Here is a 27456-nt window from a genome sequence, read left to right as displayed (position 1 = left end):
TTAAGTTTATGAGAAAATCATTCGTATTACTGCAATCTCATTCAAAAATGAAATTCACCCATCGAAAAGTGAAATTCACCCTATTATAGGCAGACTAGTATTTTATTGCATACTAGTATTATTTATCAATTAGCGAAATCGTAGCCACACCACCCTAATCCTCGTGGATTGGTTCAATGGATTCTCCTTTTATGAGTTCACTTCGGTCAATCAATCACTAGTCATTCATTTGTTCATTCGTTTGCAAGTTACTCACACGTACGTTTACTTATACATTTTACTTCATTCCTGCTGTGTCGCCTGCTTGTTCGTAGTTTTTTATGACTTTGTTACAATTAAATCTATAAATTTTAATTGTCTTTACATATATAATTTGCTATTATTAAATACTTATAATGTTAATTTACAGTGCTTAGATTACTACATCTAATAAAAGGTACTGTTTAACACAGTACCTGCTACGTATTCAATCAAGTTTTTGGTGCTACTTAAAAATAATTGCTTGCTGATACGAAGGTAAGGGGAATATAATAGTAATAGAAAATATTATATTTTTGTATAAGTATTATTGTAAAAATTACACGACAATTTGGTTGTGTGCGTGATATCCAAATTGTTTTTTAGTGTTTACTAAAGATTTGTAGCCATTTTCCAAGATAACTTTAAATCTGTAGGCATTTTAACAAAACATACTACTGTATAAGTATTAAAGAACTTGTTGAAATGTTTTGTGTAATTTTTGATTAAAAAATATCGACTAACATAAACTATAACGCCGCACGTTCCTCGGATTAGACTTTGACACCAGCTGGCGTGTGTGCGTGTATAGCGATGCGAACGTGTATTTATATCCTGTTCACTGCGCGCTTATGTACACGATTTCACTCTGAAAAAGAAAACTAGAAATTCGAAAATTAATTTATGTAATACAGCCTTTTCCGTTAATTTAAAAGATGTACACGTTAAGTCACGTGTATTTTTAAAAATCTTACAAGATCTACCTCACCAAAATAATTTTAAATGAAGGTGTGAAATGTTAGGTCAAAGATTATGTCAGATATTAATGGAAATCATAAGATTATGTTGTAGTATGCCCATAAAATAAATATAATAGATCTAGTACCTATAGGCTATTTACCTCAATAAAATTGCAGCTGTAGAAAACCAATATTCCTTAGAAAAAAATTTTGTAAATCATGATGAGCTGCTCCGAAAATATTATAAAATTCAATAGGATTTTAAAACAATAAATAAAAATTGCTATTTCACAGTTATGTAATTACAATACAGCTACACCATTAATTCACTTTAATCTGCAATTTGGTTTTTGGATACGTTAATTTATACTTAAGTAGGCAGTTTTGCATTGCTTTCACACAATTTAAAGTATTTTCTTCTGTTGCTGTCTTACATCTTACTTTTTTAATTTGTTATTATTATTATTATTGTTATTACACATCAAGGGTGCTCTGCGAATTTCGAAATGAAAAAAAAAGCCTCTATTTGCACACTTGTACGAAAGCGTTAAAAAGGCTGAAAAGACTTCCTTTTGTGATGAGATGATGACAAAAACATGGAAAAATGTTGTACAAGAATATTTCAACTAGGACCACTTAAATGTGTCGTACAAAACATTCACAAGAATTGTTCAAGTACCCACACAAATCAATAGACAATTCCAGTCTGTATAGTTATGTAGATTAAAAAAAACCTGAAGTTGAAAAAACATGCTGCTGCTAAGTCAATAAGGTAACAGTCACTATTTTCACTTCACTGCTAGCCTCACATTTTGAGTGAAGAAACATAAATTCGCGGGAAAATTAAGTATACATTTGTGTATTTGAATTTTGATTACTTTTCAAGTAAACATCAATTGGCCTGATGAGAACAATTTTTTTTTAAATATTTGAGGGTATAAAATTTAAACATGTTTCCGCGTGTAATCTTCGACTGTATAATGCAAGAATTTAGATGTGACAATAAGTACTACTATACGCGCGAGGCGATATTATCAATTGTGTTAGACAATGATTTTCAAATTTATGCGTTGCAGTGTCCATGAACTTGTTTTTTAAAGAGTACCTACGAGTTGAGCTGACTACTATTGTAGACGTAACAACGGCTGCGGCAGTAGTGATAGATGTTCTAAAATACACAAAATAATAATAATAAACATGTTCACTCTCACGAAATGAAGACTCCGTAAACAAACTGAATATCAGATAAATAAAACCAAACGATAAAGTTATGTAGTAGGTAATGGTCGTATTACCTACTACATAACTTTATCGTTAACGGCAAACCACTACCTATTTCAGACTGACCGATCATTATAATTGAAACACGTAACTATTCATATTCAATATCCACTCTATTATTTTTAAAATCAGTCTGTATCATAAAACATGGCCATTGCCAAATGTGCTTCACCAAGTAACATTATAGGTAACTTGTTATTCAAGAAAATTTAAAAATTCCTAACTCTCGCCTCGAGTCGTGGTTATTCGCGAGGTCAAAAGGGCACTTGCCTAAATTGTAGCGGTAACACAACCGTAGCCCCGTGTTAATAATTTTGTAATTTTATTGTTTCGCAGGTAGCTAAGCCACGATGGCGGAAGCACATTCGGCAGTCGCGTTCTCCTTCGCGATTACGCATGACGGTTGGGATGTGAACTTCGATCGGGAAGTTCTTTATCTTGTCTGGGAGTCTGGTCTCCGTTCCTGGAAGAAACGTTTGGCGAGATTTAGGGTAAGATGTCGAATAAATTCAAATACCCGTTTCCTCGATTACGTACAATACCATTGGAAAGTCGATATTTTACTCCTCTCGGCAAAAGGTCTTCACTATTGCCAAGTAACTTATGCATTTTAAAAGTACATTTATAACTTCCATGCTCTTTATTTATTCATGAGGCCTTTTAAATAACTGCTTTACTTCAACAAATAAATTTTATTGCAGAATAGCATTCATAATGGCGTATATCCTGGTCACTTGCAATCTCTTTATGTCCTTTGGACGTTATTGGTGGCTGCCCATTTTGGCAGCTTTAACATACCCTTCGGTTTAGTCCAAAAAGCATTAAGTGTCCTACCTGGGTAAGTGCAAATAAACCCCATTGCTTATCGCCTTTTCTATATTTATATTTTTTAATGTAATACAATACTAATCATGCCAAACCCCCAAATCAACTGAAAGGCGTGTAATGAACTGGATAATCCACTATGATAGATAACTTTTGTTCATAAAACTACATATTTTAATTAGAGATAACGGCAATAATTCGACTGCGAGTCTGCGATAAAAACGTGATTTGAGACTTTCTGTATATATCCGCGACTGATATTAAAGACAATGTCCGGGATCGATGATTGAACGTCATATTTGTTTTCAGTGTTTTGTTTTGCAAACACCTAAGTTTATAATTGCATAACACTGCCTTCATTTCCATGGGTCCGTGTAAACAATTGTTTGTAATAATGTAATAAAATTCATAATAATGTGCCAAACAACCACATCAATTACCTGGTTACTATGAGTACCAGAGCAACTGAATTCACTCTGGGGTACTACCCAGAACACCTAAACCAGAACCAATTTAGAAGAGTTGATTCCCAGTTGAACCTACTGGGAATCGAACCCGGGACCTCCACATCCAATGCCCACAGTGCAAACCGTCGGGTCACCGAGGTCGTAAATGTCTGCAATGTCTTACCAGTATTTTTTATTTATTTAGGCATTCAACATTGTGGCAAGTGATTGCTTGCTTTCTAGCAGCTCTCACCATGTGGCTTTCCGTAATATTCCTCATGCGATATATGCTAAAACTCCTACTAATGTACAAGGTAAATATGCAATGTTTATCCATAGTCCTAATATAGTATTGGCGGAATTTTTTTATGCAGTTAGTAGTTTATTTCTAGTGGATATAGAAATATGAAGACGAGATAATAACACAAAAGCGAGGATTATATTACGATTTATCAAACTCGTGATAAGGAGCTATGAAAATGCTGTTACAACGCGTATGACCTTTCAATTAGGCATTTAATACCTGAATTAACATTTCTAGTATACGTTATTATTACAAAGAGAACGTTTTGTTATGTAAAATCCAGATAGTCGCGTGGAGCAAAGCCGCCTGCAGCCAACCCAAATAGTCACGATAGCAATAGATAAGGATAACAACATTTTGAAGTGATACTATTATTTTGTCATTTGATTGATAGGTCTATTGCGTCGTAACAAGGCTGTGTTTATTTCAGGGTTGGATGTATGAATCGCGTGCGCCCGGATCGAAAATATCGTTGAGAACTAAAATATGGGTGAGTGTCGTGAAGGTGTTGTGCGGCTGGAATAAGCCCAAGCTGTATAGTTTCCAAGGTTCACTCCCCAGACTACCACTGCCAGCCGTCAAAGATACTATGCGTAGGGTAAGTTGTTCAAGAATTTTACTTTTACGATCATAATATTAAATATAGAAAATAATTTGAATACATTCAGACAAAAGAAGAAAAACAAATACGAACAGAACACCAAATAAAGATATAGATAAGTATGATAAATCAACAAATACATGCTATTTACTGCTAAATATATGTATATTTATGTTGCGTGTACCTATGTTCGATCGAGACATTATAAAGCACATAATTAATATTAACCCCTTTTCTCACAGTACCTGATAAGCGTTCGGCCTCTGCTAGATGACGAAAACTATAAAAGAGTTGAAAGATTGGCTAAAGAGTTTGAAGAAGGAATTGCTGTCAAATTGCAAAGATATCTTGTTCTCAAATCATGGTGAGCTCCTTTAATTAAAATTCTTTTCATAAAGATTTAACCTCGCACACATTTGAGTAAGTACTCAATAAATAGTCATATATATACAAAAACTATATATATATAAAAACCTTCTAGTACAATATACAATAACATTTATCCTTTCTTCCATATAATGATATAAGGATTTACTGGTAAACTGTTCAGAAACCTCTCGAAAAAGGGAGCCTATGCTTAGTGTGTGAGTTGATGACATAATTAGAATAACTGCAAGTAAACACAGGGAGAATTACGATGTTTTCGTCATAACCATTTCAGCCGAAGACAAAGCGTCTATGTGATGTTATACTAAATTATATTCATACATTTTTAGTGAAAATATTCCAGTAGTTTGTTACTGATACAAGGATCGAACAATACAAAGAAAAATTCCTTCCCAGCATTGCAACAGACACTGGTTCAAGGCCGGTCAGAGCAAAACAATTTTTCTTTGTTCTATCTTTGTATCAATAATAAATAGTAAAGGGAGAAGTTGAGTTCTATCCTAAGGCTTAATACTAGAACTCAAGATTAAATTCATTATTATTTATATTATTATTATTATATCTATTTTAGACTCACCTCTCCCAAGGCCATATTATTATTATTATTATTTAACTGCCTCCGCGGCCGAACGTCTACTATTAGAACGGCCGGACTGCCACGCAGAGGTCCCAGGATCGATTCCCGGGCCGGGGGAAATATTTGTATGGCCTACATTTATTTCTCTCGTGAGTTTGGGTGTAATTTGTGGTTAGCTATGTGTGGGTCCATGGCACCCGCGACACAGTGTTTCCCTAGTGCAGGGCTATGTTGAGTGTGTGCGTTATTTTTATTATGGGTTTTGTGAACCAATGTCGGAAAAAGTTCTAGTTCACAAAACTTTATATAAACTTCGTTTTTCAACGCCAATTTCATCGTTATCAGGTGGTCAAGCAACTACGTTTCTGATTGGTGGGAAGAGTATGTGTACTTGCGAGGCCGGTCCCCTCTGATGGTGAACTCTAACTTCTACGGCACTGACGCGATCCTCATGAAGCCCACGAGCAGTCAGGCCGCACGAGCTGGTGCCGTCATCCATCTCTGTCTTAAGTTCCGCAGACTTATCGACAGGCAGGAACTTGAACCAGTTAGTATAATTATTTGTATGTAATTTTGAACACTCAGCAAGTAATACTTGCTACTCTATCATGCAATCTCTTTCTGTAGATGATAAAACTTCCCTGCTAGGAATTGAATGGGAATAATGATGACATGTTAAGGTTACAATTGTTCCACATGGACCTACTGCGAATAAAGGAACTGACCATACACAAATATATGTATTATGAATTCGTATTTCTCTATGTACCGTAAGATAAATGAGGGCAAACGGTGAGGTAGCACTGACTTTTAAATACTTCTGGTTTTTGCTTCTGTGCGGTGTTGGCTTATCACCCAACCAATTATATTTGAACGAGTTGAAAGGAGGTATTTTAAGTATTAGAAGAGAAATAATAAGTAATAGAAAATTGAAGAAGCATTTTATGTAGTTTGCTTGTAATGTTTTCGTTCTGTTACGCCTTTTTTATTTTTATACTAAGAAAACGCCCACTATTGTATACCTATAGAGTACGAGATAAGTACAATAATACAGTACGATATCTTAATCTGGCCGTCTGCGTGACGTCTAGTATGCCACGTAAATTTTGTTTACATCCGCTGATTAGCTACTCGTGTGCTTAGGTAAGATAACTTTAATTGATCCTTCAACATACCTTGAATTTATTACTATTCATTTAATCGCGAAAATGTTTATACCTACGTTAGCAAAATGCTTGTTGATCCACAGCTGTGCTTTACCTGTTACCTTTGTTAATGCGCATAATTTATCGAAAAAGGTCGTAACAGCGAAGTAACGAGGTAATAAACCTTTGAATGTGATATTTATTTCAGATAATGCTACAAAATATTGTACCTCTATGCTCGTGGCAGTACGAGAGGCTGTTCAACACTGTTCGAGTCCCAGGTGTAGAGACGGACAAGATCGTGCATTACCAGGACTCCAGCCACATCACTGTTTTGCACAAAGGCCGCTACTTCAAGGTGATGGTGTATTCCAGGGGCAGATTACTTAAGCCTGCTGAAATTCAAATGTAAGTATCCACATAAGCAACAAGTGGCGGTTACGTTCGCGATCGTAATTAATTATTATATATAACTATCTAGTCTTCTGCGTTTAAAGTTAAAAGATTGTTTGGAAATTCATAGGTTTTTATGTATGTGTAAGTGTGTGTGCGTGTGTTCACTGGTTTAATTTCATTTACGGTCGAGAAGGAAGGACGTTTAAAAAAAATGATTACGGTATTATATTGAAATGTTCGCAATGCAACATTGTGATAAACGAGTTGTTGTGTTTTGTACAAAATAAATTAGATGTGATTGGATGAAGAGAGTGTCATAAAGTTGTGCGTCAGTTCTTTTTCTTCGGAGGAAATTAGTGCTGCAAAGGAATTACTGTTTAAATCATTATCGACGACTGTTCGTAATGTTTCGAGACGTAAAAACAAGGTCCTTAAAGACTTAGAGGACATCATATATATATTCAAGAGTACTGACCCTGATATAACGTCCACATTTGTTGGGAAAGAACTTCAGAAATTTTCACCGTTTACTTTTGACCACATAGACGTGACAAGATTATTGAAAGATATCGTTATGCTAAAGTCTGAAGTAATCTAAAAGATGTAGATTTACAAAAAATGCGACCCGAAGTGGATTCAATTTCGAAGGATTATGCGTCAGTTAAACAATTAGCAGAGTTACAATCCGAAATTGATAATATGAAGAGAGTGTCAACCAGTGATATTCAGTGATTTCGAAAGGAATATTAATGAAAAACGTGGTACTTGCTTGTTGAATAACTTTGCATATAATAGTGGGCCAATGGGTTTGCACCTATGGATTCCCTCTACAAAGGTCCTGTTAATACACGTTCCAAAAATTCGCCGTTGAAAATTAACATTCGTAACATTCCGATTGAGGGTGTCGTGACTAAATAGCCACCGCTGTCACTACCGATCGCTCGATCACCTGTTGCTGAGGCGAGCTCCGCTGTTATCATCTACCTGCGCCGTCGCCGCCGGCCGCGGTGGGACACACTGTCGACTCGTTCGCAATGAAGCAGCGAGATATATCTCGCGAAGGAGTCGACAGTCTTTACAAAGAGTAAACTTTTCTCTGACGTTGTACGGGAAGGTGAATGGTGCTCACGTGATCAGATCGGAAAGTGAGAAGTACAGCACAGGAAGAAATCGAGAAATCGTTTTATATGAAAGAGAGGTAACGCTGTCGTCGATCCAAATACAAATTTTAAGGTGGTCGAAATAAAATTCCTATTTACATTTACAACGTTTCGAAGGGCACGACCATGTGTGACATAGTCAACAACGTAAACAGTAAGATGGCTTAAAAATAGTACCAGAGGAAATGACAACGAAATTGGAGAAAGATTATGATGCATACAAAATATTTGTACCGAAACAAAAATTAGAACTTTATGAAAGACGACCATTGACCGGATGGCTTTGCTTATCGGCGCTTTATTGACTTTGGTCGTAATAAGAGAGACAGAGGTAAATCTCTGAATACTGTGACTGACTTGAATAAAATATAATTTTATGGCTAATACAACTAAGTTTATCAGTTTGAACTGCAAAAACGTTGTGCGCTCCGTTGATTGTGTGTGCAAGCTTTGCCGCAATTCTGACATTATAGCGTTACAGGAAACATGGTTGTTACCTCATAACATCATATCTTGGAAGTATAAGTGACGGCTTCTCCTTTACTGGTAAATCAGCGGTACATACATCAGCGGGCGTGTTGAGAGGTCGACCATACGGAGGTGTGGCCTTATTGTGGAAAAAAATCTGAGTTCCCGTGTGTATCAATATTAGAGTGTAACAGCGTGCGACTCGCTGCAATTAAGATTATGCTTGAAAATCGATCTATACTTATAATATCAGTACATGTCTCCAGCGTCATTAGATAATCTTGTGGAATTTACCGAATGTCTAAGTGAAATTAACGCCATAATTGAGAGTAATAATGTGGAAACAGTGTTTGTACATGGAGACTTCAATGCGCATCCAGGTGAGCTATTTGCTAACGAATTACTATTCTTTTATGCTGAGCAATCATAGAGTTGTATTGATATGCAGTTATTGCCAGGAGACAGTTACACTTTTGTTAGTAAAGCGCATGGGTGTCGTCTGTGGTTAGACCACTGTGTTGTGACTAGTGCAGCGCGAAATACGGTATTAAATGCGTCAGGGATTTACGACGTTTATTGGTCGGACCACCTTCCTTTGTTGATTGAATGTAATATTAACTTAATTAAACAAAAAATATGTAATTCTATTTATGTTCAAAATAAAGTAATTTGGGGTGAAAGGGACAATGTACAATTGCAAAAATTTCGTAATTATTGTCACGATGACGCTGATGAGTTTAGACATTGTGCTGACAGATACTGTAATAATAATAACCACAAGCAGATAATTGATGACATGTATAATAGTATTGTACATATGGTAGGTTACTAAGAGCGCTGAGCTAAGTTACACTGAATCTAGACCAAATTTAAGATGTAAATATATACCTGGTTGGAATACGTATGTAAGTGGCGCTCAGACAGGTTCGGCTTAGTTATCTGGTGTGGTTATTGTATGTAAACCGGAAAACGGTCTTGTTTATAATAATATCTACGAATCTCGAAACCTGTTTAAATCTAAATGAAAATATTGTCAAATTAATGCTGAACAGATAAAAATGGACATTATTGCCCAACATCACTCAAATAAGCATTTTGGTAAGTTTTGGAAAACGACAAATAAATGAAATCCAAAGCCAAGCCTCCCAGTAAGCGTAGACGGTGCATATGAGCCGGATGACATAGCCAATGCGTTTCGGCGCCAGTTCAAGGTACAGTCACCCCTTGAGACGGCGACACAGGTGAGTGATGCTAAGGCTGGGAGACCAATGGGAGACATTAATTTTAGAATTATCGCCAAACAAGTTGCGAGTGTTATTAGATCAATGGACAGAGGGAAATCTCCTGGTAGTGACAGTCTTAGTATTGAACACCTAAAATATGCAGGAGTGCATCTGCCAAGAGTTCTTGCATTGTTTTTTAACTTTTGCATTAGTCACTGTTACTTGCCTGATAAACTACTGTACACAATTGTTGGTACAACGCAAAAAAGAGCGAGCTTATGATTTTCAAGGCAGGCACTAAATCGTATTCTGTTGTACTTCAGGTTAAACTTGCTGATATTCCCTGACAAAAAGTGGAACGGCTTATAAACGGGATGATCTTAATGATAATTTAGATATATAACGGGTTCGCAGGGCGCTGTCTGTGCGGTGTAATATATTGGCACGGAGGTTTGCACGTAGTAGCGACCCGGTTAAGGTTTTGCTTTTCAAAGCATATTGCCAGTCCTTCTACATATGTAGCCCACGGGTCAACTTTACGCAGCGTGCATACGGCGCACTGCGCGTCCCATATAATAATGCTTTTATTACACAATGCTTTTAATACATACCGTATTGCAGTCAAGTTTAGAGAACTTGCGAAATTCATTGCGAGATGTTCAACTAGTGCGCCTATTTAAAAATAATATATTACGGAATTGGTTTGAATGCGTTTGGATAAACTTTATAAACGGATTTCTTTGTCACCATTTACTCTGATTTTATAAAGTTCTGACCTAAAGTTAGCTAAGGTTAAAATCTACACCCAAAAACTACTTAGTAGTAGATTTATGTCCACTTGGACTGCAAATAAGTACATTCTAAATCAATGCTTGTAATGCAAAAGACACTCATAATACATTGCTGACATAACTAAGCATATAATTGATTGTTGAAATTCAAATGGAAGGAATCAGTACTACCACCCTATAAAAACTTCGCAAAATTTTCGGCGTGGCCATGTTTAATGCTATGCTTTACATTAGCTCCGCGAGCTAAATTTCATATGAATAAATTTATGAAAATCCTGTAATTGTTGGAAGTCATGGTTCGCTTAGAAAAAAAATAAAGTTACGTTTTTAATCCAATGTAAGTGTTCTATGTGCAAAATTAATGCTTACACAAAACTGTTGTTATTGACAGGCAAATAGAACAAATCTTGGAAGACAACTCTGAGCCGTTAGTGGGCGAGGAGAGGCTAGCGGCACTGACAGCGGGCGAACGCTCTCACTGGGCGCACATCCGCCAAACGCACTTTAACCGCGGGCACAACCGCACCTCGCTGCATTGCATCGAGCGAGCCGCTTTCAATGTTTGCCTAGGTGAGACCATACACAAACTAATATTCTACATACCAAAGGGTAATGTCCAATTATTTAACAGTCATCACCAGAGATGGACAAGCACCCGGTATTTAACCTGCCACTTTGTTAACTCGGGTTAAAATCCATTAATGCCCGATTTCGAAAACTATTTACAACTAAATATTTGTTGTAAATCGGGTTTTGTTCAAATTAATGATATTATTACAAAAAGTTTATTGCTTTCTGATTTAGACGATTCGATTTACCTTTCTATTGAATCGACTTGTTTGAAAATCGCATTGGAATAAATCGACACAATAAAAATAGATCGAACGCATTTGAATCGATCTTATAATGTAATGTGCATCCTTGAGAATCCACAGGATTGCAACGTAGGTATCGTGTGAAGTTCCCTCTTTTTCGTCTAAAAAAGATTTTTTAAATTTAATTTGTAATAAGTATGGAATATACCAAATGCCGTATTCGCCATTTCTGCCCATGATTTTGGTCAGAAATAGGTTAAACCGGCGCTATGGGTAAAAACCCGCTTAAAACAGGCGGGTTGACTGAGTTGTAACTACGGCTTTTTAACCCACAGCCCAGCTCTGGTCATCACTAACTTCTGCTCTAGCATTGCCAACGCCGTCTATGTCAATATTACTAAAACCAGACGACGATATCATTAAAATTTGTATAGCTAATTAAATAAAACAAGTATTATACAAACACAGATAAAGGCTTATATCCCTCTTTTTGGGTGATAAGTTAAAAAGTAAAGTACAGCCTTCAGTCACCGGACAAATAACTACTAGTGACAGAAAAATCAATGAGAAAAATAGAGACAACCGCTTGTGTGTTATCATAGACTTTATTTAAAGTAACCTACCTCTATTTACATGTACGTCTAATTGAATTATACAACAATGATGAAATGAGTACAATACTATAATAATACGATTGTTATTATCGGTATTCAAATGCAAATGATCGACCCTACAATAGTATTAAAAAGGTTTATTTACCTTGTTGTCGTTCACAAAAAAGTACTGTTAATATCATTGCTATTAATACACACACTCAACATAGCCCCGCACTAAGAAAACCCTAGATCGCGGGTGCCACGGACACGCACATAGAGAACCACAAATTACACCCAAACTCACGAGAGAAATAAATGTAGGCCATATAAATATTTTATCCCGGCCCGGATTCTAACCTCAGCGTGGCAGTCCGGCATGGTAACCGTTCGATGGAGACAGTTTATCATGCTATACCTAATTCGGAGCCCCTACTTATAGATACATCAGTAACTTGAATATCTAAATGTTTTAGATGACAGGGAGTACGGGTACGATGAGAATGATTCTTCAAAACTGGACGAATATGGCAGAGTACTGCTTCACGGCAAAGGCTACGATCGTTGGTTTGACAAGTCCTTCAACCTCTGCTTTAGCACCAATGGTTTTGTAAGTATTTTTGTAATAATATTAATTCCTCTGTACTAACATACTGACAATGAGAGGATTGTGGTATTTCAAAAAATATTTGCCATCTCGGCAACGGTTTTCAACTGGATGCACGCACACAACACGTGCAAACTGCACGCACATATTGCAATGACCCGAACTTGGAGCGTAGAATGCGGCGCAGGCGCCGGTGACGCGAAATGAGTTTGTTGATTGAAGAATTTTATCAAGTTACAAATACAATTTTTTTTTTATTTTGTCTAGTGAAAGTTAAAAATACCCAAGTTACGGCGTGCTACAGTACTATCATTCTTAATATCTCGCAACGTCAATGCACCGCTGCATCAGTAGCAGTCGAGCTTGTGAAAAAGTTCGTCCGAAGAGATACTGCCACGTTACTTATTTCTGCCGTCAAGCGGTAATATGAGTATTAATGCTTTCCGTTTGTTAGGGTAAGACGCCGCGCATACGTGTCTCGTGTTTGATACAAGCGATAGGTAATTAGAAGCGAATCTCATATTCTATTTTCTTACAAATTGCGGACTGTCCGCCGCAACCGGCGACTGTGTCGATTACATGTCAATTTTATAAAAATATAATATTTTCTTCTATTTGCCGGTTGTTTGTATCCAACACAAGACACACGTTTGCGCGGCGCCTAAGAGTGCTGGTGAACTGACAGGCACTTGGTACTTGTCAACTTATGTCTCAGGGTGATGGGCGCGGTGGATGTTCCCCCTATTTAATATTTATTTTCAGTGTGTTAGGGCACGCACTGTACAAACTTTAAGGGGGTGTTTAGTATTCAATATTATGTGAGAAACACTAATACATGTGGGGTCAAAACTCAAATCCCTAGGAATGGCAGCCATTTTGATTTTTTATACTTAGTTTGCTAAACGTTTGTTCTAAAATTATCATATTATGAGAAGTAAAAGCAGTACGAACATAAAAAATATTTTTTCGGAAAGCTAAGATTAGCGGCAATTGAATAAAATATCTGTCATGTACATAAAAAAGTGAGGGATTGCCTAATAAAAATAATGAATGTAAATTTTTACCAAAAAAACTCCCAAAAAAACTAAGTTTTTGTAATTTAATCCTAAAATAACCAAATTAAGGTACTGTTTTTATGTATGAATTTTAAAGTATTTCAGCTGTTCTTAAAAACACGACAAAAATCATAATCCTATGTCCACAATTCTAAAAGTTACAGCTTCTGCAACATAACGTCTCCGAGGGCGAAATAAGTTAATTTTACAGTCTTTCTAGTAAATTGTTTTGTGTTGAGATGTAGTAAGTTAATTTGAAATAAAAAACAGTAAAAAATATTAGATTATTTATTTTACAAAAAAAAGAAACACATAAATTATAAAAAGTGTTCAAAATGATTTTAGAAGGCATAGGCCTATTTAGAAGGCAAGCTGTTGTCCGAATTCCCACCTGCTGCGTGGGCCGATATAAAATTTCGGGATTTGCACGAATTTCTTCAGCAGCTTCACGAATGCGCGACGATAGCTCCACCCTCGTATTCACTGGGTTAAAATAAACTTTTTGTTTCATCCAACCCCAAAAAAAAATCTAATGGAGTTAAATCCGGACTACGCGGAGGCCACGCAACAGTGCCGCCTCTTCCAATCCACTGTGGATAATTTTCATTCAAGTGCTGTCTCACAGCTGTGGCGAAATGAGCCGGGGCTCCATCCAGCTGCAACCACATTCCTCGGAGACGTGCGATTGGCAATTCTGAGAGAAATTCCACAAACTCTGTCCTTAAAAATTCCAAAAATCTTGGGTCATTTAATCTTTCCGGCAACTCCACCGGTCCAACTAATTGGTTATTAATAATACCAGCCCAAACGTTGACAGAAAACTCATGCTGGAATGATGATGGTCTCACTGCATGAGGGTTTTCGGTAATCCACATATGTAAATTACGATAATTGGTTATACCCGCTCTTGTAAACAAAGCTTCGTCGCTCCATAAAATCTTCTTTAAAAAGTTTGGCTGTTGCCGCACCTTTTGATTAATCCACGCACTAAACACTGAACGTGCTGCATAGTCCGGATCACTAATATTCTGCACGCGTCGAAAATGGTAAGGACATAAGCCTTCACATTTCAAAATACGCCACACTGTCCAATGCGACATACCAAGTCGGAGAGCAATTCGCCTCGTGCTTAATCTTGGATCTCTGTAGATCATATTAAGAACGGTTTCTTCATCATAAACTGGTATTTCACGTGCACGTTCACCTAATGGTTGACGAATACCATTTTCTGCCAATCGCCTATGAATATCACGAAATGTCTGGTGATTAGGTGTAGGCCGATTTGGGAATCTCCTTCGGTATTCACGAACTGCTGCCCGTGCATTACCATTGCAAAATCCATAGATGAAATGAATATCTGCAATATGCGCACTTGAATACTGCTGATTATTCATGACGAATCAACAATAAATTTCACTCCGAAAGCACTTTTGGTCAAGATGTGTTGTTGTCTGAGTAGAGAGTAACAACTGACTGTTAATTGTTGATTGAAAAGACCGTTAAGTACCCTTAGAACTTTTTTTCAATCAGGATTGTGCTTAGGGGCTTATCTTTTGTCCCTTTTACACTTGCAAGCTGGGCAGAGTGAGCCAGGTAATAAATGGTTGAACTCATCGCCATTGTTGTAACCGAGAGCGATCTTTTGTGTTGTTAAGATACTAAGTTCGAGTAGTAAAAACTTTTAGAATTGTAGACATACGATTATGAATTTGGTCTTGATTTTAAGCACAGCTGAAATACTTTAAAATTCATACACAAAAACAGTACCTTAATTTGGTTATTTTAGGATTAAATTACAAAAACTTAGATTTTTTGGCAGTTTTTTTGGTAAAAATTTACATTCATTATTTTTTTAGGCAATCCCCCACTTTTTTATGTACATGACAGATATTTTATTCAATTGCCGCTAATCTTAGCTTTCCGAAAAAATATTTTTTATGTTCGTACTGCTTTTACTTCTCATAATATGATAATTTTAGAACAAACGTCTAGTAAACTAAGTATAACAAATCAAAATGGTTGCCATTTCTAGGGAGTCGAGTTTTGACCCCACATGTATTAGTGTTTTTCACATAATATTGAATACTAAACATCCCCTTAAAATTTGTACAGTGCATGCCCTAACACACTGTATATCATCTTCAAAAACGTGTAACTAAAATAAAGATTAATGCCTAATCTATACATTTGTAACATTGTACCAAGTGCAAAGGGGAACTGATAGAGATATAATGCCGAGATATATGTATATATTAAGAAAATAATTGTACTGCTGGACGTAAAATCTCCTTACACAGTGTCAATATTCCGCTGTGGAGGTATTATAAATAGTCTTAATTTCGCTTCGGTTTAAGTTCATGACTGTACAAGCTGCCCTTGTTTCAGGTTGGTTTCAACGCTGAACACACGTGGTAAATATTTCATGTCTTAACATCGCATTTAGTATCCATAGTTTTCATAGAATATGAACAATTATGGTTGTAAGAATTATGTTGTTTTTGTATAGAAAGTTTGTATACATTATTATTATAATATACGAGTATAGAGTGGAGTCACGTCGCTGCACAGTAATTTTGACCTGTAAGATCTCATCATAAATGATAAGATTTAAATATAACGTATAAGTTATCATCTGATCCCTATTTGGATTATCTCTGCCCTTACTAAGTTGTTTTAGTATTTTCAATAAACATAAAGTGTTGGTTGATTCTTTAGATCTTTTCAAAACTTCTTTATATGACATGCAATATAACACCAAAAAAATACAAAATGATAATAAATAAACATGTGAAATGTCCAGGACTCAGCTACAGAGGACTATGAATTACTTATTCTTCGCTGAATCTATTGTCATCTAAAACAGTAAAAATAAAACATAACTATTACATCCAGTGATCGGAATTGAGGGAGTTAATTTACCTAAAGTATGAACGTTTTCTTAGTATGGACATTTTGATTTCGTCATCATGCATATAAATTTTCTTTTTTCCTGTTTTTTTAAACATTCCAAAATATAATTTGTCTCATGTTAATTTTTTAAATGCCTAAAGTATTTAATACGTTAGTACCTATGGAAACACCTATAGTACAATATTATTTTTTGAGACAATAACTTGAAGCAAATACTTAATGGAAAATAATAATTTGTCGCCAGTGTACTCAACTTTCAATAAATAATACGCATCTTCAAATATAATCAGTTCCGAAAAGTCTCGAGATTTGTAGGTCATTAACTCTCTCAATTCCGACCACTGATAACGAAACAATAGGTAATTGTGCGTTTTGTTGCAGGGCTGACGCACCCGTCATGGGACACTTATGGGAGTACGTCGTCTGGTCTGAATCAGAAATGGAGTAAGATAATATTTCGAATAATGATCATACTATAATAAGATAAGTATGGTAACTCCGTGCAAACGTAGCAGCGCGTTTGTATGTGTGCGCGTCCGTCTCGTGACTTGTACGAACGCACGCATTCGCAAAATCTCGCATTGCTCTCGCGTTGCATAGCTCAGGTCATTCCACGCGTCTTTTATTAGGGGTTAAAGTATGAAATTGCCGTTTTATTGCAATAGGTTCTTTGAATTTTCATAGAATCTTCATGGTTTGAGGTTTTCGAATGAAACTTTTTCAAATGGTTTCTGTGATTTTTTTTTTTAAACTTGAAACATTTGAATATCGACTTTCAATTGTTTTTGTTATTCAATTTAGACAAGAAAGATGGATACTGCGAAAATTCGAGTGATTTTTGAATACGAGTTCCGACGCGGAACTAACGCGGCAGAAACAGCCCGCAATATCAATGCTGCGTTTGGAGAGGGGTCTACTAATGAACGCACCGTGCGATTTTGGTTTAAACGCTTTCGTGATGGAAATTTCGACTTAAAGAACGAGACACGAGGAAGACCGCCCACACAGGTGAATAACGATGAATTAAGAGAGATAGTGAAAGCCGATCCTAGTCAAACTACCCAGGAATTAGCGGCATGGTTTAACGTTACCTTACCCACAATATTGACTCACTTGCGTCAAATCAATAAAATAAAAAAATACGAAAAATGGGTGCCTTATGATTTGACTGATCTGCAGAAAGAAACGCGTGTTGAAACTTGTGTTGCCTTGTTGAACCGGTACAGAAATGAAGGAATATTGGATCGAATTGTAACATGTGATGAAAAGTGGATTCTTTATGATAACCGGAAAAGTAAAATGCAATGGCTGACCCCAGGTCAAATGCCACAACAGTGTCCTAAAGCAAAACTTACCAATAAAAAGGTAATGGTAACTGTTTGGTGGTCTCAGCATGGTGTTATTCACTATAGTTTTCTCCGATCTGGTCAAGCAATAACGGCAGATGTCTATTGTGCCGAACTCCGAACCATGTTGACAAAACTAGCAGTAAAACAGCCCCGACTCATGAATCGATCTTCACCATTATTGCTCCACGACAACGCGAGACCTCACACAGCACGAGAAACCATTTTGACCCTTCAGGAACTGCAGTTAGAAACCATTCGTTATCCTCCGTATTCACCAGACCTTGCTCCAACGGACTACCATTTTTTTCGTGATTTGGACAATTATCTACGTGACAAGAAGTTTTCTTCCCAGGAGGCAGTACAAAATGCATTCACACAGTTTGTGCAGTCTAGATCGTCGGAGTTCTATCGCAAAGGCATTAATAACCTTCCCATTAGATGGCAGCAATGTATAGATAATAATGGCAACTATTTTGATTAAATAAATTTGTTAAAAATTTAAAAAATAAACAATTTAGATTTTCAGTACAAATCGGCAATTTCATACTTTAACCCCTATTATTATTATGCGAATGTGTGCCTCCGTATATGGCGCGGGGAGAGGAGCATGCAAATAAGCCGCGCTGCTGCGTGTCAATGGGGTTACCATACTTATTATACTGTGTATGTATAGACATAACAAATAAGCATATTTATGGAAACCCATTATTCGCATGTAAAGAAATTCATCACAGAACTGGGTGTACACTATCTACATATATGTTTAGTTTTCCGCTATTGTACTCCATATCTAACGCTCGCTCGTCTGTCAGCCTTATTGCAATTAGGTAATTAATAACCTCAGTACAGACTACCAAAAAACCGACCTCAAAAGTTTGTGGAATTACATCGTATTTGCCAAGTTTTGTTGAAATCGGTTACCGGAACGTGCGCGACACCGGATTCATCCCATAGTCTGCCGCTCTTGGAGGTGGAATATTTTCTTTAAAATTATATTAAAAAAATTATCAAAATCGGTTCATAAATATAAATTATCGCGTAACATACACACAAAAAAATACAGTTGAATTGAGAACCTCATCCTTATTTGGTAGTCGGTTAAAAAATGACCTACATTTTTTATTAACAATGTATGTCAAATTAGATACGCTCAGGACGGCAACAACGTTGGACCGGTAGAGACCCCTCCCCCCGCACCGATCCGCATGCAGTGGGACCTCAAGAACGAAGAATTGCTCAACGCCATCGACGTCTCCTACAACGTCGCACAAAAACTGCTCAATGACGTCGACCTTAGGATACTCATGTACACTAAATATGGAAAAGGTAACACTTCATCTTGTCCCGTATTCTATTTGAACTACTGGTTAATATTCTATTTTAAATTCGGATATGTGTCCAGTGCTTAAGCGTTCACATAACATGAATGTTGTATCATATATATCATTAACATTTTGCGTCTCATTCTAATATATAGTTGTCTAACGTTTATGGTAGGTTTACAACAACATTGTAGAACTCAACTATTGTAAAAAAATGGTGTATCTTTTTGATCACACGCAATTTCCTTTCTGAAAAGAAAAATATTTATTATTTTTCTTTAAAGAAGCCTAGATACGCAACTTTAATTACGTTTGCTTTTATTGTATACAGACCACTTAAAATGGTTTATATTTGTCGATTCACGTGATAAATTATGACTTGCATGAAGGTTTCATGAAGCAGTGCCGCTTGTCTCCGGACGCGTTCATCCAGCTGGTGCTGCAGCTATCGTACTATCGCGACGCGGGCCGCTTCTGCTTAACTTACGAGGCGTCCATGACGCGCCTTTTCCGCGAGGGTCGCACAGAGACCGTGCGTCCCTGCACCATAGAGAGCTCCGCGTGGGTCAAGTCGATGGTCGACCCTAACGCTACGGTAATTTGCATTTATTAAACCTTCAGATATATGAATTAAACTTTGCAACATTGTGGTGTTGAGGCAAAAAAAAAACAAAAATACAACTGGAATGCTAATGAGAAATGTTAATACTCTAGCGCCACTGCGACATCGGGCTTTTAGAATATTTTGTCTAATTTAGTGTAATAGATTATCATATTATCGTACTCAGTGTTTTTTGTAACATACGGATGATAGTGATTCAGCATATAAATACAAAGGTGGTGGCGCCATTGACCGACAAGCACCAGTGTTCGACGTCTTTTTTAAAAATAATTAATAAAAAAGTTTAGGACAAAATTTTCTATCATAATTACACGTTTTTTATTGATAAGGTCAATTACTGGGAGTCCATTATTGGTGAGTGTCGATTACTGGTTATTTAATTAGTGAATATTTGGTGTTCCTTATTAGAGATTTAGGGAAATTGTTATTCAGGTTTTTTTAGTAATAATTATCATAGCTTTTTTATGAAACATACCACAGCATAATCTTTCTTGACGATTATATCGTTCAAGTTACCTAATCATTACTGATATAATCACCAAATAAATACTGATATATTGTTAAAAACAAAAAGTTGTTTCAAATTTAAGGACACACTTCCCTTCAAAACATCGATCATTGGTGCCATCACCCTGCGTGAAATTAGTATTAGCTGAGATTGGATATTAAGTTATAGCTGCCGATGCTGTTGTCGATGAGATTGGAACGGCTATGGATTACTACATACCGTCTTCCAGTGTCATCGCCAATCGCAGAGGACGCCCTTGGTTCAATCGCGAATGCATGGACGCTGTTAGTGAGAAACAGGCTGCATATCGTGGTTGGATCAGGGGTCGTGTAACAAAGGATCCCAACCTTGCGTCCCTTAAAGCAGCCTATAACAAAGCAACCAAGTCTTGCAGGAGGGCTTACATAAGAGCGGATGCCCAGCGCGTTTCACGGATTGGCCAGAAGCTGGTAGCCCATCCCACCGGTAGCCGTGCCTACTGGAGCCTGGCCAAAGCCGTGCAGTCCAATTTTTGTCGTTCGTCGCTGCCGCCTTTGAGGTATCCCGATGGATTTTTGGCCTATGGCCCCGAAGAGAAAGCCAATTTATTGGCCGACCTTTTTGGGGCTAACTCGCGCATTCACGACCAAGATGCGCAACCGCCGTCAATTCCCCACTGCGGAGTCACAATGCCTGATATAGTTATCAGACAATGTGATGTCCGCAAGGAATTGCAGACTCTTGACGTGCGGAAAGCCTATGGTCCGGATGGGATACCTCCTATCGTCCTTAAAAGGTGTGCGGCGGAGTTGTCTCCCGTACTGACGCGCTTATACCGCCTCTCATACCAATCTGGTAACGTGCCCCTAGCTTGGAGGGAGGCCAACGTGCAACCTATCCCCAAGAAAGGAGATCGGTCTGATCCGACAAACTATCGCCCAATAGCTGTCACTTCAGTGCTCTGCAAAGTGATGGAGCGGATTCTAAATATCCAGATAATCCGGCACCTGGAACGTCACTCCATTCTTAATGATCGGCAGTATGGGTTTCGGCCGAACCGATCAACGGGTGACGTTCTAGCGTATCTAATGCATCTCTGGGGTGAAGCTATCGACAAACAGGGCGAAACCTTAGCGATAAGTCTGGATATTGCTAAGGCCTTTGATCGGGTCTGGCACCGTGGTCTCCTCTCCAAGCTTCCGGCATATGGTCTTCCCGGCCGCCTTTGTGAGTGGATCTCCGGCTTTCTGCGCGAGCGAAGATTGCGTGTCCTTGTTGACGGAGGCACTTCGCGGCTCGTGACAGTTAATGCTGGGGTGCCACAGGGCTCAGTGCTGTCGCCCACGCTGTTCCTTCTGCATATCAATGACTTGTTGCCTTTTGGCAACATTCATTGCTATGCAGATGATAGCACAGTGCACGGTTGCTATTATAAGCAATCGTCAAGCACCCGGGAGGACCCTGAGAGAAACCGGGAAAAACTTGTCGCTGGGCTCAACCATGTTTTGGAGCATATATCGTCGTGGGGCTCCCGAAACTTGGTTGAGTTCAACGCCAAGAAAACCCAGGTGTGCGCGTTCAGCTCCAAAAAATCCCCATTCCTTCCACTTCCCCATCTTCAGGGTACAACGCTGACGCTGCAGGACAGGCTCAGTCTACTGGGGATGAGCATCCGGAAGGACATGAGCAACAAAGATTACATCGAGAGCGTCATCTGTACCGCGTCGCGCAAGCTTGGCATCCTGAACAAGGTGCACCGATTTTTTACTCCAGAGCTGCGATACCTGTTGTATAAAGCTCAGGTCCGAAGCAGCATGGAGTACTGTTCGCACCTTTGGGACGGCTCTGCCAAGTACTTGCTCGATGCCCTAGATGGACTGCAGCGCTACGCCTTCCGTGTTGTCAACGATCCTCATGTAACTGAGCATGCGGAGTCGTTACAGCTTCGCAGAGATATAGCGTCTCTTAGCGTATTCTATCGTCTGTACCACGGTGAGTGCTCTGAAGAGTTATTCAACCTTGTCCCTTCCTCTCCTTTCCATCAGCGGACCACCCGTGCCGGACTGCGTTGCCACAGTTGGACGGTCAGTTCAATACCGTCCCGCACTAAAAAGTTTGGCAATTCGTTTTTATGCCGAACCATCAAATTGTGGAACCAACTCCCGGCGCATGTATTCCCTCCCCTCTATAACATCGGGTCCTTCAAACGTAGTGTGAAGAAGCATTTGGCCAGACCGGCAAAATGATAGTGACGGAGTGAAAATATTTGTGTTTTCCATCCGTTACTCTCATCTCTGGACTGTATTCGCACTTTCCAACAGGCGCGGTGCAGTCATTTTGCCGAGTCACAATAAAAAAAAAAAAAAAAAAAAAAAGTTCATTCAAGTAACAGACAAGTGAATATGAAATTAAGATTAGTTTCACTTACGGAATTTTTGGCCTTATGGCTTTGACTAAAAGATTACCATAGGGTGTAAAAAGAGATCTTTGCTTTGTGGCGAGATTCACTTGAACCTAGTATTATTTCTAACGATTTTAATATTATTAACTTATAAAGTGTAAAACTGCACGGTAACTTAAATTATGGTTTTCATGGAGTGCTTTTGAATCTATATTTACAGATCGAGCAGCGCGTAGATTTATTCGTGAAGGCGGCGCAGCGCCACCAGCTGGGCTATCAAGACGCGATGGCCGGCCGCGGTATCGACCGCCACCTCTTTTGCCTCTACGTTGTCTCCAAGTACCTCGAGCTCGAATCGCCATTCCTACAAGAGGTGTTTAACGAACCGTGGCGACTGTCTACTAGCCAGACGCCTTATGGTATGTGAAATAAAATCCTAATCAAAAACAAAATCCAAAACCCGACTCGCAGGGAGCGAGTATAAATTTATATAAGTTGGTAAAATAAGGATACAAAAATAATTAGAGAAATATCAATAATATTATGTTTGCTACGGGTCGTCTTTATTACATGAAAATAAAATACTTCATTATGCAAAAGTAGATTTCTGAACGTTGACACTTATGCTTTCTTATGAGCGTAATATGTGTTAAATGTACATATAAGTCCTAAACTCTGAGATGTAGTCGAAGCTTAGAGGATGGAAAAAAATAAAGTCCATGGTTTAAGAGGCGAAGTCAAAAAATGTAAACAAACAACTGTCACTCAAAGTCAAAGTGACATCTCATAGACCATAAACCTTTTTCCACGTTCGTTTATTAACAGGTTCCACTGTATTCTGGCTAATAAATTGTAATTGAATAATACCTTTTTGGGTTGAACAATTTACAAAATTGTTTAGAATCATTTTGTGTCATACATATAGTGGTCTTTTTTTCTACAGTGAAAGAGTATCTTTTTTTTGTTGAAGGACCTGGTTCAGCCTCCATTGTAGTTATGTTCACACGAACGCAAGCAAACACAAACGTAACAACAGATTAAAACCAAAACTTAACAAAATAATAACACAAAACGAAATCTCGATAATATAAAACAACAACTCAACAACACGACGCATACACAGCTAGGAACACATTCGACAACGACAGCCGTCAGAAACCGAATGAAGATAATCGCGGTGATGCACTGGTGGGGATGCAATCCGAAGACTTGACCCATTATCCATCCCTATTGACCAAAAACTCACTTTTCATTTTTCAGTTCATTATAATTTTTGTTTAACACTATTATATTTAATTTAACACTATTTAACAATTATCCAATTTATTATTTAAATTTTATTATTCTCAATAAAAAACATTTGATTTAATAAATTATTAAAGTAATAGTATTGTAGCAATTAATTATTCACACTTCTACTTATAAGTATTTGTGTTTATAAATACCAATTAAAATAAAAAATCGAATAAACACTAAGGACAGGCAAAGGTTGTTCATACGCGAAACAGTGCCAATAAGATATAAAATCTTTCCACGAGAAACATTTATTTGAGATTATCTTATTAAGTATGGCGTTTTAAATAAAAAATATGATTTGATGCATCTAGTTTTAATATTTAGCCCTTTTCACTGTTCCACTATTCGTGGAACATTTTTTTGTAATGGCATCACCTTTGTTTACATTTTTTACTTTGATTTCATCTCAGGGTTTAGGCAAAATATTGCCCAAGCCTAGTGACCGCCATTAAGGAAACAAAATAGAATAACCTTATTTTAAATGTACAATATCTATGAACATACAATAAACTACGTATGATTTTTGTAGATACATATGGTATTATTTATTATTGATAAGCTATTGTATTTGTTTAAGGGAAAATAAAATAACTAGGAAATGAAACTATTTTTCCGGATTTAAATCGCGTATATTTGTTTTTTCAAACAAACCGACGTCAATATTAGACATAAGTGGTTGAAGACTGTTGAACACGGTTGACCACCTCAGTCAACCATGACCATGGGACCTGTAAAGGGCCCGAAACGTCGGTTTGTTTGAAAAAAACAAATATACGCGATTTAAATCCGGAAAAATAGTTTCATTGCCTATGTGTAACAATCGCGAAAACCTAAGAAAATAAAATAACTAGGTTTTTTTTAAATTAAGTAAATAGTTTTGATAAAGGGATGAATGAGATGGATAAATACAGGTCAAACAAATATGCTGGATCTGAAGAAAAAGCCGAACTGCGTAAGTGCGGGCGGCGGGTTCGGCCCCGTGGCCGATGACGGCTACGGCGTTTCCTACATCATCGTCGGCGAGGACAAGATCTTTTTCCATGTTTCCAGTAAGAAGAGCTGCCCTATCACGGTAATATCATAATATATTGTAGTCTAATAATATCTAGCAATGACGTCAACACCAATCCCTAACACATCGAGTATATAACCTGAAATAGGGACGCAATAAGGGCCATCCATCACTGGCAACTCATCAGACAAATGGGCCTTGATGACTTTTAAATATCAACTCTCGTTTGCACTGACATCACAAATTAGAAAGCTGAAATAGTACAGCGCCAACAACAGACCTGTGTGTACGTCTCCGTATATTCCAAAAATATTCTGTATTTATTGTAATAAAGATAATATCTCTAACCACGGGAGGCTGTTCCATTCGGTGGTGTGGGAAAAACAGCAAAACGTCTAACTACAAAACAAACGGAATCACATTTTATGGTAATTAGATAAGTAATTTTTCAATTTTCGGCCATTATAGCAAAGTTCAAGTTAAACTGGACGATTTGAATGTCAATTGTTTCGAATTCGGGCTGGGCAATCGGGACGCAGTTGTCACGGGAATGATTTGGCAGAATAGTTTTATAACAAATTAAATTACATTTCGTCTCTATTTCTGGTTATATACTCGATGCCCTAACAATTGGATGCTGATAAACAATAATGTGTTAACCCACAAAAACTCGAAAATTATTATTTCCCAAATTTTACCTTGTCGTCTTGTTTTCATTACAAAAACATAAAGTAAGTGATTTAAAACCAATAAATAATTAAAAAATGGTAAAAGCAATTGACATAAATCCATTGGCCACAACCACGAAAAATTCTTTAGGCACCATTTTTTCAAAAGTAATCGTGTTGGTTGACTTGTTAATCCAATCCAATTGATCTCTCTATTGTACCATTTTATCCGTGTCTTCTCCTGTCTTAAAATTATATGATAAATTAACTTTAACTGTTTCAGAGCTCTTCAAACTTCGTTAAACAAATTGAGTGTTCCCTGAAGGATATGCAAGATATGTATTTAACCTTTAATAAACTCAAAGATAATAAACAAAACTGCAAATAATTGTAAATCTTACACATTATTGTTTTAGATCATGTTTGTTGTTGTTATTATAATTATGTAGTTTATAATATAAACAAACATATTATGTATGTATAGTTTAGTTGTGACATAGTATAAATAAATAATAAAAAACTGCAACTCATAACTTATAAACAACTCGAAATAAAATGCCTGCCTTAATTCTGGACCGCCACCACCATAAATAAATCGAAAACCTTTATTAATACAAATCTTTGTAATTATTATGGAGATATTAGATAAGTTTAGGGATATTTGGGTTAATCGTATTAAAATTCCACATGTACACGTGATTATGTTTTAATCATCCAGAAAGACATATACGCATCACTCATTTGGTGCTACATTGACTCAGTTGTACCTCTTGTAATGTTACAGGAAATGGATTTAAATTGATTTTTTAATTTTATATCAAATTTATAACGAATCAATAAAACTTTGTGTATTTTTACAATATGTGTATGAAAATTTGAAATAACAGCCGATTTTTCTTCAAACGTAAATTTGTTGTTACAGATGTGTTAACATACTTAATAGAATTTTGTCAAAATTACAATTACGTCTTACGTAGCACCAAATGAGCGAAATGTAAAAATTGGACGATAACGTTATGGTGGGGCCTTACTTTGTTTTGAGTTGTAAACTTTGCTAACAAAGAATTAAGACATTCATTTTGGTATATGAAATATGTTAAACTTCTTATTTAAGAAGAGTATTGGCGAGCCCGTTAAGCATTTCTTATAATATAAGATAATTATTATTTTTCACTTGTCTTTGTAAAATTAGCATAAGATTGACCCTTTTACATTAATTTCTACATCGTATCTACTCTATGTCAATGAATTTAATACAAAGTGGTATCAAACTTCGGGTGTATCATTACACCACGCTGCGCGCTCGCATACTGTCTTTTTAATAGAGGCTATCAGCGCGAAAGCGGTGAAACCCCATGAAATGCACATGTAAATGGTAATGAGGGATTTAAAATCAGCCAAATTCATTTTATATAATTATAGTAATCATATATGCCCAATATGCAATTATTAATTTTTAACTGAAAAAATATTTATTTTTATTTGTTTATTTATACATTTATTTCCGGCCACATGACCATATAATATAACATGCCTTAAGGACTAACGTACATACAATATAAATAAAATAAACAACAAATGTACACGTATTGCACTTGTCGGCGACGTGTGGCGCAATCTGGCGGAATCGCTGATATGTGACACCCTTCGGCCAAAACTCTTCCTTCATGAAGGCCGACAGATGTTCGAAAAATTCAAAAAAGGATATATATTACGCGATTACTCTGGTATTTGTGAA

At 37.0% G+C, this 27456-nt stretch overlaps 1 protein-coding gene across 2 annotated transcripts; it reads left to right on the top strand.

The window, feature by feature from the left end:
• Window positions 1-301: 301 nt before the first annotated feature.
• On the top strand, window positions 302-27245 carry LOC113226978 (carnitine O-palmitoyltransferase 1, liver isoform). 2 transcript variants are annotated; one of them, XM_026459830.1, is made up of 17 exons: window positions 302-516; window positions 2595-2749; window positions 2960-3096; window positions 3735-3843; window positions 4264-4431; window positions 4677-4798; window positions 5744-5945; window positions 6752-6951; window positions 10973-11151; window positions 12466-12599; window positions 16037-16062; window positions 16943-17005; window positions 19055-19236; window positions 19622-19827; window positions 22963-23161; window positions 24950-25110; window positions 26002-27245. In XM_026459830.1, exons 2-17 carry the CDS (start codon window positions 2609-2611, stop codon window positions 26104-26106), a joined length of 2334 nt encoding a protein of 777 aa, XP_026315615.1. In that variant the 5' UTR covers window positions 302-516; window positions 2595-2608; the 3' UTR covers window positions 26107-27245. The 2 variants fall into 2 exon arrangements, with proteins under 2 accessions (XP_026315615.1, XP_026315623.1); XM_026459838.1 differs by lacking the exon at window positions 302-516 and having other exon boundaries at window positions 2582-2749.
• Window positions 27246-27456: the final 211 nt, after the last annotated feature.

This window comes from Hyposmocoma kahamanoa, unplaced genomic scaffold, assembly GCF_003589595.1.
Source record: "Hyposmocoma kahamanoa isolate Upper Pololo Valley unplaced genomic scaffold, ASM358959v1 100021, whole genome shotgun sequence".
Lineage (NCBI taxonomy): Eukaryota > Metazoa > Arthropoda > Insecta > Lepidoptera > Cosmopterigidae > Hyposmocoma > Hyposmocoma kahamanoa.
Note: the sequence above shows the minus strand (reverse complement) of the source record. Positions and strands in the feature narration are given on the sequence as shown.

Excerpts from the sequence above, each read along its gene's own strand:
- LOC113226978 (XM_026459830.1), top strand. The coding sequence starts at position 2,609 with ATGGCGGAAGCACATTCGGCAGTCGCGTTCTCCTTCGCGATTACGCAT. Across the intron at positions 5,946-6,751 it reads ACAGGCAGGAACTTGAACCA|ATAATGCTACAAAATATTGT; the intron begins GTTAGTATAATT and ends TATTTATTTCAG. Across the intron at positions 12,600-16,036 it reads GCTTTAGCACCAATGGTTTT|GTTGGTTTCAACGCTGAACA; the intron begins GTAAGTATTTTT and ends CCCTTGTTTCAG.